Source organism: Manis javanica, chromosome 13, assembly GCF_040802235.1.
Source record: "Manis javanica isolate MJ-LG chromosome 13, MJ_LKY, whole genome shotgun sequence".
NCBI classification, from domain to species: domain Eukaryota; kingdom Metazoa; phylum Chordata; class Mammalia; order Pholidota; family Manidae; genus Manis; species Manis javanica.
In genome coordinates, this window is record NC_133168.1 from 100,743,908 (window position 1) to 100,759,297 (window position 15,390).

Below are 15,390 nucleotides of genomic sequence, written 5' to 3' on the forward strand. Positions count from 1 at the left end.
TGCTAAGGGCAGGGGTTGGTGGGGGGGGCCCTGCTGGAAGGGTCTATGGTTGAGGGGGCTTGTGGATTGTGATGTTCCCTTGTCCCCTTCCTGTCCCCCACAGGGGGCATCACGATGCCCGAGTGTCCACAGGGTTCCTGCTTCTGGGACCAGTAACTGCAAAGTGTCCTTGTGACATGAAAAGACAGTTCATTCCTGGTCTTGGGACACAGTGGGGCTGGTCTGTGGTGGAAGTGCAGGCTTGCTGCAGGTCACAATGGGCTGTGCTTGCCAAGTGCCTTATCGACCTCTCAGCATACTCAGAGCCAGGGACACTGGGGCCCTGGGTTACAGATGGGGAAACCGGGGCCACGCGGCAGCTGGGAGGTCCCCGCTGTGTCCCAAGACTCAGAGGACCCGCATACACTCCTAATTTAGTTCCTGCAGCACCCACCTGTTGCTCATTCCTCTTCCTAAACCATCTCCAGAATCTTCCGTGGCTCCCACTGACCACAGGATAGGGTGAAAATGTCAGGTGGCACCACCCCAGGCAAGGTGAACCCCACCCCACATCCCACGCACTGTCCTGGGGCCCCCAACATGCTGCCCTCCAGAAACAGGCGGGAAGGTGTGATGGGGGTGGCCCTCGACTTCCTATTGTGCAGTGGGGCTGGTCTGTGGTGGGGGTGCAGGCTCGCTGCAGGTCACTCCTGCCCCTGCCCTGCCCTGCCCACCCCACCTACTCCATTGGGCCCTGCTCTGGCGCCCCAGCTTGGGAGTCAGCCCCTATTCCAAGGCTCATCACTTTAGCCTAGTTCTGTGTGCAGGCCCCCTGTCCCCTGGCACCAGCCTTGCCAGATAAACTGCAGGACACCCAGTTAAATCTGGATTTCTGGTAATTCTACTTAAATCACCCCTCTTCCCCCGCCAAACTGGGTCATTTCCAAGTCACTCCCTGGCATCGTCATTTCATTCAGGAAATACCTTCTGAATGAATGAGCCTCTGGTGGCTGAATGACCAGCAATGTATTTCCCTCTCGCCTCCCGCGTAAGTGTGTACCACTCAAATTACCCAGGAGATTCATGAGCCTGCTGGGGAGAACCTCAGATCCGTCAACAGAATGGCTGGATGAGTTACATCCCATGCATGGGAATACTTGACTAAGCTCCTAGGAGTTGAGTCCCAGCTGTGTCCACAATGCCCAGCCCTTCCCAGGTGGGGCACACAATAGGTGCTCAACAAATGCTTATGTACGAACCAACCACTGACTCCCAAGGTGAACTTCCACAGTAAAAAAGCATAACCTGGCCACTGGTTCCAGTCCTAACTCCCCAACCCCGAGCGGGGCAAATCCCCTCCCAGACCCTCAGTCTCCTTTTTGACCAAAGGGGAAGTCACGAACCCCCACTGTGGACCAGGTTTACTAACTGGGGCCCAGCAGGTGCTGGGCCTTAACAGCTGCTTGTCTAGGTGGGAGAAAGGGCGCCAGACCTTTGGGGTGCGGGTTCTGTCCTCTGTCACTTCCCTGTAATTGCTCAGAAGAGCAAACTGAGACCCAGAAGAGTGGGGCAGTGTGGGGGCTCTGGGACACCCCGAACCGTGCTCATTCTGTGAACCTGGATGCTGGCCTGTGTACACAGGTGCTGAGGCTCTGGGTAGGAATCGAGGCTTCCCCAAAGAGCTTCTGTGTGGCCTCAGGACAGGTACACAGCCTCTTTAAGCCTCATTTCCCCATTTGGGACATAAGGGCACAACTGCGGAGGGTCTGTGTACCTATATGTCCACCGAGAGCAGGCCCTCCCCTTTGGCTGGTGACGCAGGGGGACAGCTGGACATGAGCCCGGCTGGAGGGGACACCCTCCGCGGGCCCCAAGTCTCAGGCGGGGCGGGCCCCGGCAGCCTGGCTCTGGCCCGGTGACCGCAGTGACTTCACCAAGAACGGCTGCGGAACACATGCTTTATTGCCCGTCCCTCGGGCCCTCAGGCGGCCGTGCCCCCTGCCATCACACGGTCGATCCAGGCCGCATAGCTCGCCACGCGCGTGTAGATGCCCGGCTTCTTGCTGTTGCCGCAAACGCGAGAGCCCGACGTCACCACACCCTCGGCCACGCCGCCGCACACCAGCGGACCCCCGGAGTCCCCCTGCGGGGCGCAGGCCGTGAGCGAGGGTCCGCGCCCCGCCCCTCCCCCCCGCAGGCGCCCAGGCCCCGCCCCCGCCCTCGTGGCCACGCCCGACTGACTCCAAGGCCCCGCCTCCTTCCCGCCCACTGTCCGGGCCCCGCCCCAGGAGCCACCCACACGGCCTCGGCCCCGTGGTTCCGGGCCCCGCCCTCCAGCCGACTCCGCCCTCTAGCCCTCGGCCCCTCAGGCTCCCAGGCTCCGCCCCCTAGGCCCCGCCCACAGCCTCGGAGCCGCCCCTCGCGCACCTTGCAGCTGTCCCGGCGGCGGTCGCTCTCGGCGCACATCATGCGTTCGCTGACGGTGCCGTCGTGAAACCGGCGCAGGTTGCAGGTGGCGCGGTCAATCACCGGCAGGGACAGGTGCTGCAGACGGTCTGGCCGGCTGCCCCTGTGGTTGGTCACGCCCCAGCCGGCCACGTCGCAGAGCGTGCCGCCTGGCACATCGCGGTTCACCCGCTGCCAGGGTAGGGGCTGCACGGCGGGGCCCAGCGCGGCCTTCTCGGACAGCTGGGGGTGGGGAGGCGCGTCAGGCTGCGGCCGGCGGGGGCGTGCGGCAAAGCAGGGGGCGCTGCGCCCCACTGCTGGGACCGGGTGGTAGGTGGCGTCGAGGTGGGGAACGGCGGGGGCGTGCAGCAAAGCTGGACTTGGCTGGACTTGGCCTACCTGCAGTAGGAGGAGGTCGTGGTCAATGGTTTCCGGCCGGCTGTCCGGGTGGGGCACCGCGCGGAGCACGTCGTACAGGCGCTTGGAGGGCTCTGGCCGCGTCAGGGAGTGCGCGCCCAGCAGCACCTGCACTTTCCCGTCGGCCCTGGAAGCGGGGGGAGGGGTGGTGCATATCAGGGCCACCCGTGCCAAACCCAACCCCCGCCACTGCCCTTGGCCGCTCCCTGCGCCAGGCCACTCACACGTCCTCCAGGCAGTGTGCGGCGCTCAGCACCCACTGCTCCGCCACCAGGAAGCCTCCGCACACGTGCTTGCCGTCCACCTGCACGGACGCCATGTAGGGCCGCGCGTGGGACACGGCCTCGCGGCCGCCCAGGATCCGCCCACGAGGCTGCGCCGCTGCGGGTGGGCAGGTGGGCGAGAAGACTTCAGGGACTCCTGCAGCCCCGCCCTCAGCCCCCCTCCTCCGCCCCCCAGGCCGCTCCAGCCGCCCTGGGTTCCATCGTGGCGATCCCAGAGCTACAGGGAGGAATGCTGGAAAAGAGACTACAGGGACTGGCAGGGTCTGGGGCAAATTCCATGCCTACACACTGCGCTGAACAGCTTCAATTTAAACATAAGAAAAATGGGGTGTCCAAGCCCTTTCCTTCTCAGGTGCCAGTTTTCCCCTGAAGTCTTCGGATTCTCACTGTAGGGAGAGCTGGGGCCTGCAAGGCTCAGATTTCAAATTCAACCTTTTGATAATTCCTTATCTTTTAAAGTCTTCCATTCACTTGGACCCTGTGCCCCTTTCTGCCCACCTAGAGGGGTTGGGGGACAGTCCTGTTTGACGGAGGGGCCCCTTGCTAACTGCCCTACAGCCCTGCAGGCTGGTGGCCCCCCAGCTGCCCCCAGTCCCAGGTCCACTCACCACTCAGGGCGGCTCCTAGGAGGATCAGAGCTGCCAGGTGCGTGGGGTGATCCCTCATGATGCTGCTGTGGCCCCAACACTGGCCCAGGCTGGGCCCCAGGGTGCTTTTATGATCATGGAGGGGGCGGGCGCACCCACAGGCCTTATCTACCAGGTAGGCAGAGGCCCAGCCGGGGAAAGGGGAGCCCGCCTGCCTGCTTCCACCCTCCCTGGGGGTGGGGTCATCTCCTGCGGGAACTTGCACCAAGAGTAGACAGGCCGCTGAGGGTGCCTCCTGCCTCCCAGGCTGGCCCTGGTGTGTGGCGCAGACCCTCGGGGTGGGTGGGAAGGACACAGAGCTAGGAAAGGCCCCATGCCCAGCCCCCCCAGCCATCCCCCAGAGTGCCCTTCCATAGCCCCAAAGTTTCACAACAGCAGCTAGAGGCTACGGTTTGTAAACAACCCACTTCCTCATTTCTCTTCCCCTCCCTTTTCTCTCTTCCTCATTCAACTAGGAGAGGAGGTCAGGTAGGGGTGGGAGGATAGCCGGACACCCTTGTTCCTGTCCCTTTTTTGTGGCCCTGGGCCCTCACTTCCCAAGTAGACTACCAGGAAAAGTGGTGTGTAGGAGAAGCTGTAAAAACTGTCAGACAGACAACCAACTCAAAGTGGGTGGAGCCTTCACCAAGGAAATATAAATGGAACATTCAGGGGACTACCTTCAGGCATGGCTTGATCTAGGTGCCTGAACAATGTCAGGTTCTGCCTCTGCTTTCTCCTTCCTTTCTTGGTGGCTTTTCTTTTCTTTTTTTTGTGTGTGTGAACATATATTTTCAATTTTATTGGGTACATACATTAGAGTGGAATTGCTAAGTCATATATAACTCTGTGTTTAACTTTTGAGGAATTCACGAACTGCTTGATAAAGTGAATGCACAATTTGACTTTCAACCCGTGGTGTGTGAGGGTTCCAATTTCACCACATCTTCACCAACACATCTTATTGTCTGTCCTTTTGATTATAGCTATTCTGGTGGGTTAAGTAGTTCTCACTGTAGTTTTTATTTCCATTTTCCTAAAGACTGATGTTACGCATCTTCTCATGTGCTTATGGCCTTCATATATCTTCTTTGCTAAAATGTCTATTAAAATCTTTTGCTTACTGTTTAGCTGGGCTTCTTGTCTTATTATTATTGAGTTGTACGTGTTCTTTTTTTTAAAATTAAGGCATCATTGATATATACTGTCTCATGCCGCCATCATTAATCTCCCTTGGTGGCTTTTCCCTCACCAGATGCCCCCACTGTGGCCCCAGGGGCCCCAGACTCAGCCCGGTGCCTCAGTGGTCCTTTCGCCAATCCAGCCAGTATCTCAAAGCTGCCTCCAGTGGGTCAAGTTTAGATCACATGCCCCTTCCCAAACCAATCACTGAGGAAACAGCAGGTTCTGATGAGCAGAACCTGGGTCACACAGTCCTCTGTAGTGTGGGAATGGCGGTCAGCATCTCGTGAACCTGCAGGGGTCTGGGGCCAGAAGCTTGGGATCAATCGCTGGGACAACGAAGATATTTTCCCCTTCACTTTTCTTTTTACTGTGAGCTATTTCATACATACAGAGAAGAATAAAAAACAATGTAAGAAATGTGATGTGTTAAATCCTAGTATGTTTCCTTATTAAAATCAGAAACCCTGAACCAAAGCCCATTAGGATATGGAGCCCGTGCTATGTTAAGAGTGTTAGAAATGGCAGCAAAATTTGGAAATGCAAGACAGGTCAATAAATAACCCTGAACATCCCCAGACACCTGTGCAGTAGAGTGGAAAAAGCCTTTGTAGGGCACTAGGTGGACTTCCCAAGCAGCCGGCATTTGAGGGGACTGCTGTCCAGGGAACGACCCACGACAGGTGGAGCGTCTGCCTCTGGTTTCTCCTTCCCTTGGGGACAGAGGGGACGTGAGAGAGCTGTGTCCCTGCCTCGTGGTATGTGTGGAGGGAAGGTGCCTAAGTTTAGGTGTCTCATTTATCTGCTTCCTTGGACAAAATTTTCCTTCTCCACCGTCAGACTGCTAAGCCACATGATGGCAGAGGCTGTGTCAGATGTGGTCCCTGCCTGTGTCCCCAGAGGGCTCCTTCCTGGGCTCTGGGAGGCATAAGAGGCACACGGGCCAGTCGCCTCCCCTGCTGCTCCGTCCTGTGGAGGCACAGCCTTGGGAGACATCTGCCTGGCCCCTCCCCTCTCCCCCCATGGAAGCCAAAGGCTGGGGAGCTGGCCAACAGCTCGTCTCCGCACCCACTCAGCATGGCAGCACCTTACTCCTCCCTACAGGGAAGCTGAGGCTCAGAGACCGTGAGCAAGTTGCCCGGAGTCCCGGAGCTGGGACCCGAATGCAGGCTCTGGAGATGGCTCCGCACCTCCCCGCCCCTTCGCTTTCTCGTCCGTCAAAGCGGGCTGGGAGAGGACCTGCCTCGAGGGCTGGAGAGAGCGGGCCAGGTGAGCGGCTGCTTGCAGACTCACAACGGTTGCCATACCTTGTAAACACTGTGTCCCGGCTGTGGTGCTTTGTGCTCTCACCACCACCGGCAACACTACTTCACTCACGTGAACGTCGGTTTTGCAGGAGGGAAACCAGAAATGGCAACCGGCATCCTGCTGCGGAGGTGGGGGAGGGACTTTAGCCCAAGGCCCTGGATTTTGCCGCCACCTGGTGGCAGCGTCCTCACACGATGCCCAAGACACCTGACTACTTTCAATACCCAGGAGCACAACCGACAAGCAGCGGCCCACATTCTATAAAACAGGGAGGGTTTTTATTGTGTGGGGGCTTGGCTACTGCAGCGGGCGAGGGGGCAGCCCTTTTCAGCGGATCCTGCTAGCGGGGTCCCTGGGATGCATTGGAGGCCGGTCACCGTGGCGGCGAATGATGGAGTTGATCCAGTTTGCATACTGAGCGACAGGAGCAAAGGCGTCTGGGTAGAACCCGGAGCCGCAGCCTCCCCGGATGAAGGAGTCAATGCCCTGGATCAGCCCGTTGCAGACCAGAGGCCCTCCGGAGTCCCCCTGCGGAGCCAGACAAGGTCGGGACACTAGGCTTCCAGGGCCTCCCGCCCCCTGCGCCCTTCGGGGTTGGGAAGTCCTCCTGGGGTCTGGCTGCACTCCTGGGCGGGGGCTTGGGGGGGACACAGAGTACGTACGAAACAGATGCCAGCCTGCCGGCGCGGCACCAGGGTGCACACATTCGTTTCACGGCAAAGGACGGTCACCACCGTCACGTTGAGCTCCTGCAGGATTCTGGGCGGTGGCCGGTCATTGCCCAGCTGGCCCCAGCCCATGGCCAGGCACCGCACCCCGCTTCCCACTCCTTGATTCTGGGCTGGCAGCCGGGCCACCCGCACGTTGGCATTGATGGTGGCTGACCCGTTGAGCTGCAGCGGAAGGGACAGAGTGCTGAGTGTCATGTGGGGCTGTGGGCGACAACTCTCCCCTCTCTGGGCCCAAGTTTCCCCATCTGAGGCTCCACCGTGGTTCTGGAATCTCGTGGAGCAAGATGACCACCCTGCAACACGCACCCACCCTGACCCTCAGGTTCCCCATCTGTACAGCAGTCGGGAAGGGGGAGTCCCTCCAGTCTGAAGGTGGGTGGGGAATTTTGCCCCATTTCACAAAGACAGGGACTGTCCCTGCCCTCAGCCACAGGGTGCAGATAACGAGTTTGTTGATGGACAGCTGCTCAGAGCTTCCCATTCACCTCATTGAACTCTGAGTGGCCCTGCGGGTGGGGTTTGCCTCCCAGGTCACAGAGCTGGACACTGTACAGAGAGACGACCGCCATTTGAGCCGGCACTCAACTGCCCGCCCAGGTCCCCCCCCTGCCCTGCTGTCCTCACACCTGGAGAATCACGATGTCGTCTGTCAGCCTCGAGGGGTCGAAGCCGTTTTCAAAGACCCGCTCGATGGCGAATGCCTGCCGAGTGGACTCGCGCTGCCCCAGGTCGTGAGCCCCCAGCACCGCCACCACCGACCGGAAGTTTCTGCCATGGGGGAGGGACGGGACGTGACTCGAGGTGGCCCCACAGGCCCAGGACAGGCCCTGGGGGGAGACCGCAGGGGTCTGAACTGAGGGTCTGGGACCGGAAGGCGCTCCTGGGTGACTCACTGGCCATCCACGCAGTGTGCGGCTGACATGATGAACCTCGGGGCGATCAGTGTTGCGCCACAGAAGTGGCCTCCACGCAGCTGCAGGGACACCATGAAGGGCCATGCGTGCGGCTGGGCCTCCCGGCCGCCCACAATCTCTGTGGCCAGCGCAGAGCCTGAGGACACACGGTGGGGTGTGGTGAGGGCTGTGGGGAGCCCCAGCCCCAGGCCAGGCAGCCCTGGACCTCCCGCCGGAAACCACGGGGTTGGCCGGGGCTCTTGACGTGCCTCTGGCCTGGATGAGGCTCAGAGGATGGGGGCAGGAGTGGGGGGCTCTGCAAACCCCTGCAGGGCCCAGCTAGGTCTGGGATCAAGGGACATGGCGTCCCCAGGTGGTGACCCCCATTCAGGCCCCAGCCTCACCCCTGGCAGCCGCAGTCTCCTCTGGAAAGGGGTTTCCTCATTCCCGTGGTCCCATCCCCATGGGGATGAGGGTCCAGGGCAAGTGGAAAGACAGGAACAGACACCCAGGGACAGACAGATGGACGTGTGACCCCACTCACCACCCAGCAGCATGGCCAGCAGGATGGGGGCGAGGGCAGGGGTGGGGGGTCTGTGGCTCCAGGTCATGGTCGGGCGGGTGCTCGGTGTCTCGGCTCCCGTGCCATCTGCCCCTCTTATAGCCCCCAGCCCCGAGGCCGTTGCAGTTGCCCCACGGTGGGGCCACTTCCTCTCCACAGCCTGGGACATGGGGGACCAGGGGGCGGGTAATTGAAGAAGGGCAGGAGGGAGGTGGCATGCAAGGGGCTGGAAGGGCTTCAGTAGGGCTGCCAGATAAAACGCACACATTAGGGCCACGCAACTCATTTGATTCATAAACAGGTTTTTTAAGTATGAGTATATCCCAAATATACCACCACAGATATACTCATTTAAAAAGCCAGTTTCACTTGGCATTCAAATTTAACCGGGCATTCTGTGTTTTCTCTAAATCTGGCAGCCCTAGCCTCGAAGGACTTTGGCCGGACTCAACACATGCCTCGGTTTACCGAGGGTGCTGTAATAACTCTGGTGCACCCAGCTCTGCCTTAACATTGTGCAGGGGCGGTGGGGGGGCTGCTGGGTCCCCATTAGAGATGGGAAACTGAGGCACAGCAAGGGCCTCCCCAACGTGTTCCCCCCCACGTGAATGGCGGACAGCTGGAGTTTGAGCCCATTTGAATTGTAATTTGCTGTCCACCTGGCTGAGCCTCGAGCCTCCCTTTCGGGCTCTGGCCTTCTAACCTCTGTTTGTTGCCCCTTACAACAGGGAACTCACTCCCACCCGGGCCAGTCAGTCTCCTCTCGGAAGGAGCCCCTGCCCCCACCCCACCTCTCTGAGCTTCACCGAACCCCAACCCCATGACCCCTGTTCCCCTCCCCGCCTCCCCCGGGATGCTCCAGCTGCAACGGCCAAAGCCCAGGCTGTTGCAAGAGAGGCGACGTTGTCCCAGCTGGGAGCAAGTTTCAGGGAGGCGGCCAACGGATCCCCCTGCAGGCAAGGGCAGGCGGGGGTGCTGGGGCCAGGCTGGAGTCTGGCTTGTCCCTGGGCCCCTGCACATGTGGGTGGTGGCTAGCGAGCCCCCATCTCTGCAGGGAGGAGCCTGCCACGAGCAGGTGCTTGGTGCTTGCATCTAAGTGTTCAGTGCACGTGGCAGCTGCCATGTACCCAGCCCCTGTGCAGCGCAGGAGGCCACGTCTCTAGGGATGTGGCTCTGGCGGGGAGGCCAGATTGGACCAAAGTTGCACTTAGTGGGCACCACCTGTACATATACTATGCTTGCAGATGTAATGGATGAGTGTGTGGACTCTGGGTTCACACCCCAGTGTGCCCACTTGCCCGCTACATCGCTTCACAGCCCTCTACCTCAGTTTTCTTGTCTGTAAAATGGAAGTTGTAGCAAGAGGCTCCATCGCAGCACCTTGTCTCGAGGGTGAAGTGGTAAAATGAATGAACATTTGTAAAATTCTTAGATAAGAAACAGCTGCCCCTGAGGGCTTGTTAGCCCTTCACCACCTCCAGGAGGGCAGGGCGGTGGTTGCCTTGGGGGTGGGGCTGGGAAGGACCGATCAGAGATCAGAGCAGCTGGCCTGGGATCAAGAATGTAAGACGTGTGCACGTGACCTGAGTGACACACCACAAGAAAATCATGCTACGAATGTGTTTCCCCACTGCTGCAGCCCTGACCCATAGGGAGTGGCCCCCAGCAACTGACACACCTTCCCCGACCCCCTCCGGGACCCCTCACGCCCCTGAGTACCTCTGCTGAGCACCCTGTTGATTATTCCTGCGGTTCTGTGGTTCCCTGACTCCCAACAACCAGGCCAACACAGCACATCGCGGACCCCCCATCCTCTACACAGTCCCCCGTCAATCCCAGGGTCTGATCTTAGTTCTGAAGAACTTTCCTCTGAGTCATTCACACATATGAGCCCAGAGAAAACACCGAGGGCTGGGTTTTTCTGGGTCTTTCTGTTCCCATCAATGGGTTCGATCAACAACCAACCCCTCACCTCATTTACTCCAGCGGCTGGGCACCAAAAAGTCCTCCTGGGCTTTTTATAGAAACCACTTGCCTGCCTTGGGCCCCTGGGAAATACAGGGAATTCCCAGCATCCCCTTGACATCTGTCAGTACACACTTCCCAGGGTCTTGCACGTGCCCGCTGTGGGCCCTGCTGCTGCCGTACATCCGTACACCTCTTCCTCTGGGACGGTTGGCTGCAGTGCACGGGTTGAAAATGGGGGGAGACTGGGAATTTTTCTACTTGCACAAATGGGCACGCTGCCACCAGGTGGCGGCAGAGTAAGTCAGTAAGGGAAGGACTGGCGCGCCTCTTGAGCACACCGGCCCCCGTCTCTGAGCCTCGATTGCCCCATTCCCAGCTGGCCAGTGACCCTCCTTCTTCCCAGCCTCAGGCTTCTCCTGCAGGCCCTACTTCCCAGTCCGTTTTGGTGGCCCAGCAAGCCTCAGACCCACCGCCTCCCTGACCCGCTCCCCTGCCCGGCCCCTTGCCGTGCTGCATTCCAGCCACACCAGCGGAGCTTGTCCATACCCAGCAGCTGTGCACACACGGAGCCCCAGCCTGGCAGCCCTTCTCCTTATGTTCCTACTCACGCATGGGCAGTCAGATCGGGCATTGTTTCCTCCTCCAGGAAGCCTCCCTAATTGCCTTTCTGCCTCTCCCTGGCCGCACAAGGAGCCCCACAGGCCCTGAGCACCCCAGAACTGGATACGGCATCCTCACCCTCGAGTGCCAGGGTGGGGATCCTTGGACAGGGAAACGCCTGGGGTGACTCCATTTTCCAGATGAGAAAACTGAGGCCAAGGGTCACACAGACAGAGCTGGATTAGAATCCTCGTCCGTGGGTGCTGGGGCCTGGGACCCACTGTGGCCCCAGCCCCCCCACCAGCCTCCAGACCTCTACTCCAACCCCTTCCCACCCAGGTGCTGAGGACCCTCTGCTGTTCTCCCCAGCATCTCCCCACGTGGGAAGCACAGACAGGAGCCGGGGCCGGGGGGACGGTTTCAGATTTAGGTGATGTCACCAGGAGGCTGGGCATCTGGCTGCCAGGCTCTGAGAGCCCCATGGGGGCGTCATGGGGCTGTCCAGCGGCATGGGTGGGGAAGAGGCCCTGGTCTGCCTCTGCCTAAAGTTCCCCATGAGGGCCTGTTGACCGGCCTCAGCACCCGGGGTTCTGTAAGAGGGGGCCTCGGGGGCTTCTCAGCCTGGAGAGAGTCCAGTCCACACAGGGGTCGGGGAAGCAGGGAAGAAGTCAGGTCCTGGTGGCGGGTATGTTCCCGGGTCGGGGAGTCTACACCCAGGAGGGTGGTGGTGTTGACTGAGGGCCACCCGAGTCCCCTGGGAGGGGTGGAGACAGGTCGGGCAGTCACCCATCACCCAGGACATGGCTACTGGGGGCTGCCTAATGCCACTCCGGGTTCAAATGCTTCCCGTCGGGGATTGTCTTTGAGAGGTGTGGACGGGAGAGGGAGATGAGGCCATGCCGGAGGACAGTGGGCGCTGATTGGCCTCCTGCGGTCCACCTGGACCTCTCCATTCTGGCTGTGGCCCCGGAATGAGGCTGGGCAGGCCACCCACTCTTCCCTGGGGTGGGGAAGCCCCCAGACCCACAAGGGCGCCAGGTGCAAACGACAGAAGTGCCTGCTCTGTCCTCCCATCACCTGCTGAGCCCAGGTGGGAGGCTACACAGCCAGCAGCTGCTCCGTGGGGAGGAGATGGGGCTCAAACTCCAGCCTCCCACCTGCCCTGAGGCCCCAGAACCCTCTGCTGTGGGCGGCCCCCACCTCTCAGGAATCCCTCGGCCATGGTGAGGGCTGTTGACAGTGGTGTCATGGACATGGGCAAAGCAGATGCCATTGGGGTGGGCAGCAAGTGTGGGCACACCCTGCAGCCAGCACAGCAAGGAGATCATGGTGACCCATCTCCTCCAGGCCCCGGGGCGACGGCCTGTGGGTGCCTGGGTGACCCCAACCCACAGCCACGCACTGGGGCAGAGCGCAGACGGGTGGGCAGTGAGACTGTCTCCGGGCCCTGCAGCCACCCCTGCCCCAAGCCCCCAGCGAGTCCCTTCTAGGCCTTTGCACCTGCTGTTCCCTCTGCCTGGCACCCCCACCCACCCTCAGGCTGCACCTTGGAGGTCACCTCCCCGAGGGTTCGACCCCGATGGATCCTCCAAACCTGACTGGAGTCAGTTTTACATTCCATGATGCCACCCAGCCTTGGTTTCCTCTCTCTTAGTGGGAATGATAAAATCCTTTACAGGGATTAAATTACCAAATACAGACAAGAGTGTAATAGACTGTTGGCTGGTGAACAGAGGCACACGCATCCACCCACACATGGAGCACCACGCAGCCACAGAAAGGAGCGGAGCTCTGCCACACACTGCACGCAGACTGTGAACCCACGGTGCTCAGTGAGACGCAGGCACACAGGCCATGTAGGGCGTGACCCCCTTTCTGTGACACATCCACAACAGGTGGACCCAGTGAACATGGGCTCATGGGTGCCTGGGGATGGGGAGGGGGTGCAGGGGACTGCTAAGGGGACAGGGTTTCTTTTTGGGGTGATGGAATGTGAAATATATTTCAGTAAAGCTTTAACGAAAAGAAACGTCCATGGCCCGCCAGATAACTCGCCCCCATGTCTCCTCTAAGTGTTCTGGTCCAGGCCAGCATTACACGGAGGCCTGGGGGGCAGGGGCTGCCGGAGGCAGGGGCTTAGCGTGGTTGGAAGGTCCCGAGGCTTGGGATGGTGGGGAGCCCTGGGGGGTTCCTGGGGGAGCCCTCTGGGGCCTCTGAGGGTTTGGGCTGGTGAGCAGAGGGGAAGCGGGGAGCCCTAGGGAGTTGAAGCTGGGGGGACCCTCTGTGGGGTCGGATGGTGGGCGGAGGGGAAGCAGGACCAGGAAGCTGTGGCCTCAGCCCCTTCCCGCTCCAACGGTGGGTGGTGCAACAGGTAACGGCTGTGGGGCCAGGAAAGCAGGCCAGGGCGGGTGGCCGGCCGGGGGGTCCCCCCAGCACGGCGGGAAAGAGCGGGAGGCTCAGCATCTCGTGTCTCTGGCCCCACCCCGCTTCCTCTCCTGTCCTTAGAAAAACGCTCCGTTTTCCACTGTGTCAGTACTGGGGTACTCTGAGCTGGTGACCTCAACCCCTCTCGGACCTCAGCTTCTCCGCCTGAACAGTGAGTAGGCAGTGCTGTGACCAACCTCAGTCCCGGGGGCGGGGGGGGGCCCTGGGACCAATCAGGATTCCTGAGCCACCGACATGCCTCTGTCTCCCCAGCAGTGAAATGGGTTCATGAGAACACCACAAACCTTGGAGGCTGGTCGGCTTGGGTGAGTGCCGGGGGCTTCTGGGGACAGGAGGTCGCACTGGGGGCATCCAGGTTCAAGACGTGGGGTTACAGGGCCCCTCATAGGCCCCTATGCCATACAACTCTGCACAGATGCTGGCGCCTCTGAACCCCAATCCTCAGCTGCATGATGGAGAAGTAAGTCCCCAACCCCAAAACAAACGGACATTTTTGTGGGCCCTTGGTGCGCCAGCCAGCCAACAAGAAGGTGTCTCCCCTGCCACACACACACTGTTCTGCCCCATGTCTGACCGTCTCCATGTTTCCACTGTCCCACGAAGACCCCTCCAGTCAGTGAACCAAAGTGCCCAGACCTTCTACACAGCTGAATAATACTCCCCTGGTGGGTGAACTAGTTTGTGCATTTTGTGGTCTTCTGACGGGAAACCCAGACCATTTGCAGTCTCTTTTCCTTCTAGCCACATGGCAGGAACTGCCCCTGCACCCTCCCTGCCTGCGCAGTAAACCCCCACGGGAGGCACACTGCCTCAGATGCCCCTAGATCCGTCCCTGTCCAGTTTCCCTCCCACCAGGCAGACGCCCACCGTGTCCTCACACAGCAGCCCTTAGGCACACCCCACAGACCCGAAAAAGGGTACATCCCAGCAAGGTTGGTCACACCCGTCATACAACCAGCCAGCGTGTCTCCACATCGCCAAGAGCCTTTCTGTTCCTTTGCTGTGAACTGTTTTTTTGTTGTTTTATGATCGTCATCTCAAGATATAATTTCAAATTCTCAGTTATTACAAAATCTGGCATTATTAACTCATCTGTGGCATCCAGTGCATCATCACTATGTTTGTGTGTGTGAACTGTTTACATTCTGTACCTGGTTTTTTTTACTACTGGGATGCTTTTTTTAAATTGATTTTAGGTGCTCTTTATATATTACATGTATTGTGATTATATGTTATTATATATTTTGTATATTTAAAAATATATAATACATAGTAATATATAATAAATAATGATAGATTTCACCTTTTATTTTAGTAAAATTTCTTAGTATAATAAACTATAATATATAGCATATCATTATTCTTACATATATATATTGTTTTTATATCATACTTATTATCCAATGTTTGTATTTCAGCTCTTTCTATCTTAGGTACATCAGCCTTCAGTGATTCAAACAGCAAATCAAATTTTGCCATTTTCTCATGTGCCTTTTGACTCTGCTGCACAATATACTGGATTCTCGACCCAAAGGAGAGGTGATTAAGAGGGTCAGGTATGTCACAGACTTATGCTCAAAGCCCACAGTGGCTGTGTGACCTCGGGTGAGTAACTCAGCCTCTCTGAGCCTTGGTGCCCCTCTTTAGGTGGAGACGACAGCCCCAGGTTCTCAGGGCCAGGAGTGAAAGCCTTGTGGGCTGGATGCCACCAATGTTTGCTAACTCCTTCCCCCCGGAACTCCCGCAGAAGTCAGACTCAGAGGAAAGAAAGGATTCTTTCCTAGGGCCCAGACCATGCAGGCTGGGGCAGGGGGCCAGGCCCGGAGGCGTGGTGGGTAGGGTCTGTGAGAGGTTGCAGGCCCCCCACGGGCTTGGTAGGGGTTCCCCAGGGGTTCCTTGGGCCAGCTTGGGACAGAATTGATCCAGTCTCGGAGTCGTACCACGCAGGTG

The 15,390-nt window shown here is 59.0% G+C and overlaps 2 protein-coding genes across 2 annotated transcripts; both read right to left on the reverse strand.

The window, feature by feature from the left end:
- Positions 1–1,923: 1,923 nt before the first annotated feature.
- CFD (complement factor D) lies at positions 1,924–3,984 on the reverse strand. The gene is made up of 5 exons (XM_037018085.2): positions 3,734–3,984; positions 3,066–3,222; positions 2,824–2,968; positions 2,407–2,667; positions 1,924–2,122 (listed from the first exon to the last, which is right to left on the reverse strand). The coding sequence occupies exons 1-5, from the start codon at positions 3,789–3,791 to the stop codon at positions 1,961–1,963; spliced, it is 783 nt and encodes a 260-aa protein (XP_036873980.1). The 5' UTR covers positions 3,792–3,984; the 3' UTR covers positions 1,924–1,960.
- A 2,507-nt stretch (positions 3,985–6,491) lies between these two features.
- On the reverse strand, positions 6,492–8,482 carry LOC108395534 (neutrophil elastase-like). Its single transcript, XM_017657890.3, has 5 exons — positions 8,410–8,482; positions 7,866–8,022; positions 7,599–7,740; positions 6,904–7,134; positions 6,492–6,769 (listed from the first exon to the last, which is right to left on the reverse strand). The coding sequence occupies exons 1-5, from the start codon at positions 8,474–8,476 to the stop codon at positions 6,569–6,571; spliced, it is 798 nt and encodes a 265-aa protein (XP_017513379.2). The 5' UTR covers positions 8,477–8,482; the 3' UTR covers positions 6,492–6,568.
- Between the last annotated feature and the right edge of the window lie 6,908 nt (positions 8,483–15,390).

Coding starts and splice junctions, on each gene's coding strand:
- CFD (XM_037018085.2), bottom strand. CDS start 3,791: ATGAGGGATCACCCCACGCACCTGGCAGCTCTGATCCTCCTAGGAGCC. Junction 3,223..3,733: donor CCTAGGAGCCGCCCTGAGTG/GTGAGTGGACCT, acceptor GCCCACCCGCAG/CGGCGCAGCCTCGTGGGCGG. Junction 2,969..3,065: donor GCACACTGCCTGGAGGACGT/GTGAGTGGCCTG, acceptor CCCCGCTTCCAG/GGCCGACGGGAAAGTGCAGG.
- LOC108395534 (XM_017657890.3), bottom strand. CDS start 8,476: ATGACCTGGAGCCACAGACCCCCCACCCCTGCCCTCGCCCCCATCCTG. Junction 7,741..7,865: donor GCACACTGCGTGGATGGCCA/GTGAGTCACCCA, acceptor CCCCCATGGCAG/AAACTTCCGGTCGGTGGTGG. Junction 7,135..7,598: donor ACGACATCGTGATTCTCCAG/GTGTGAGGACAG, acceptor CTTCCGCTGCAG/CTCAACGGGTCAGCCACCAT.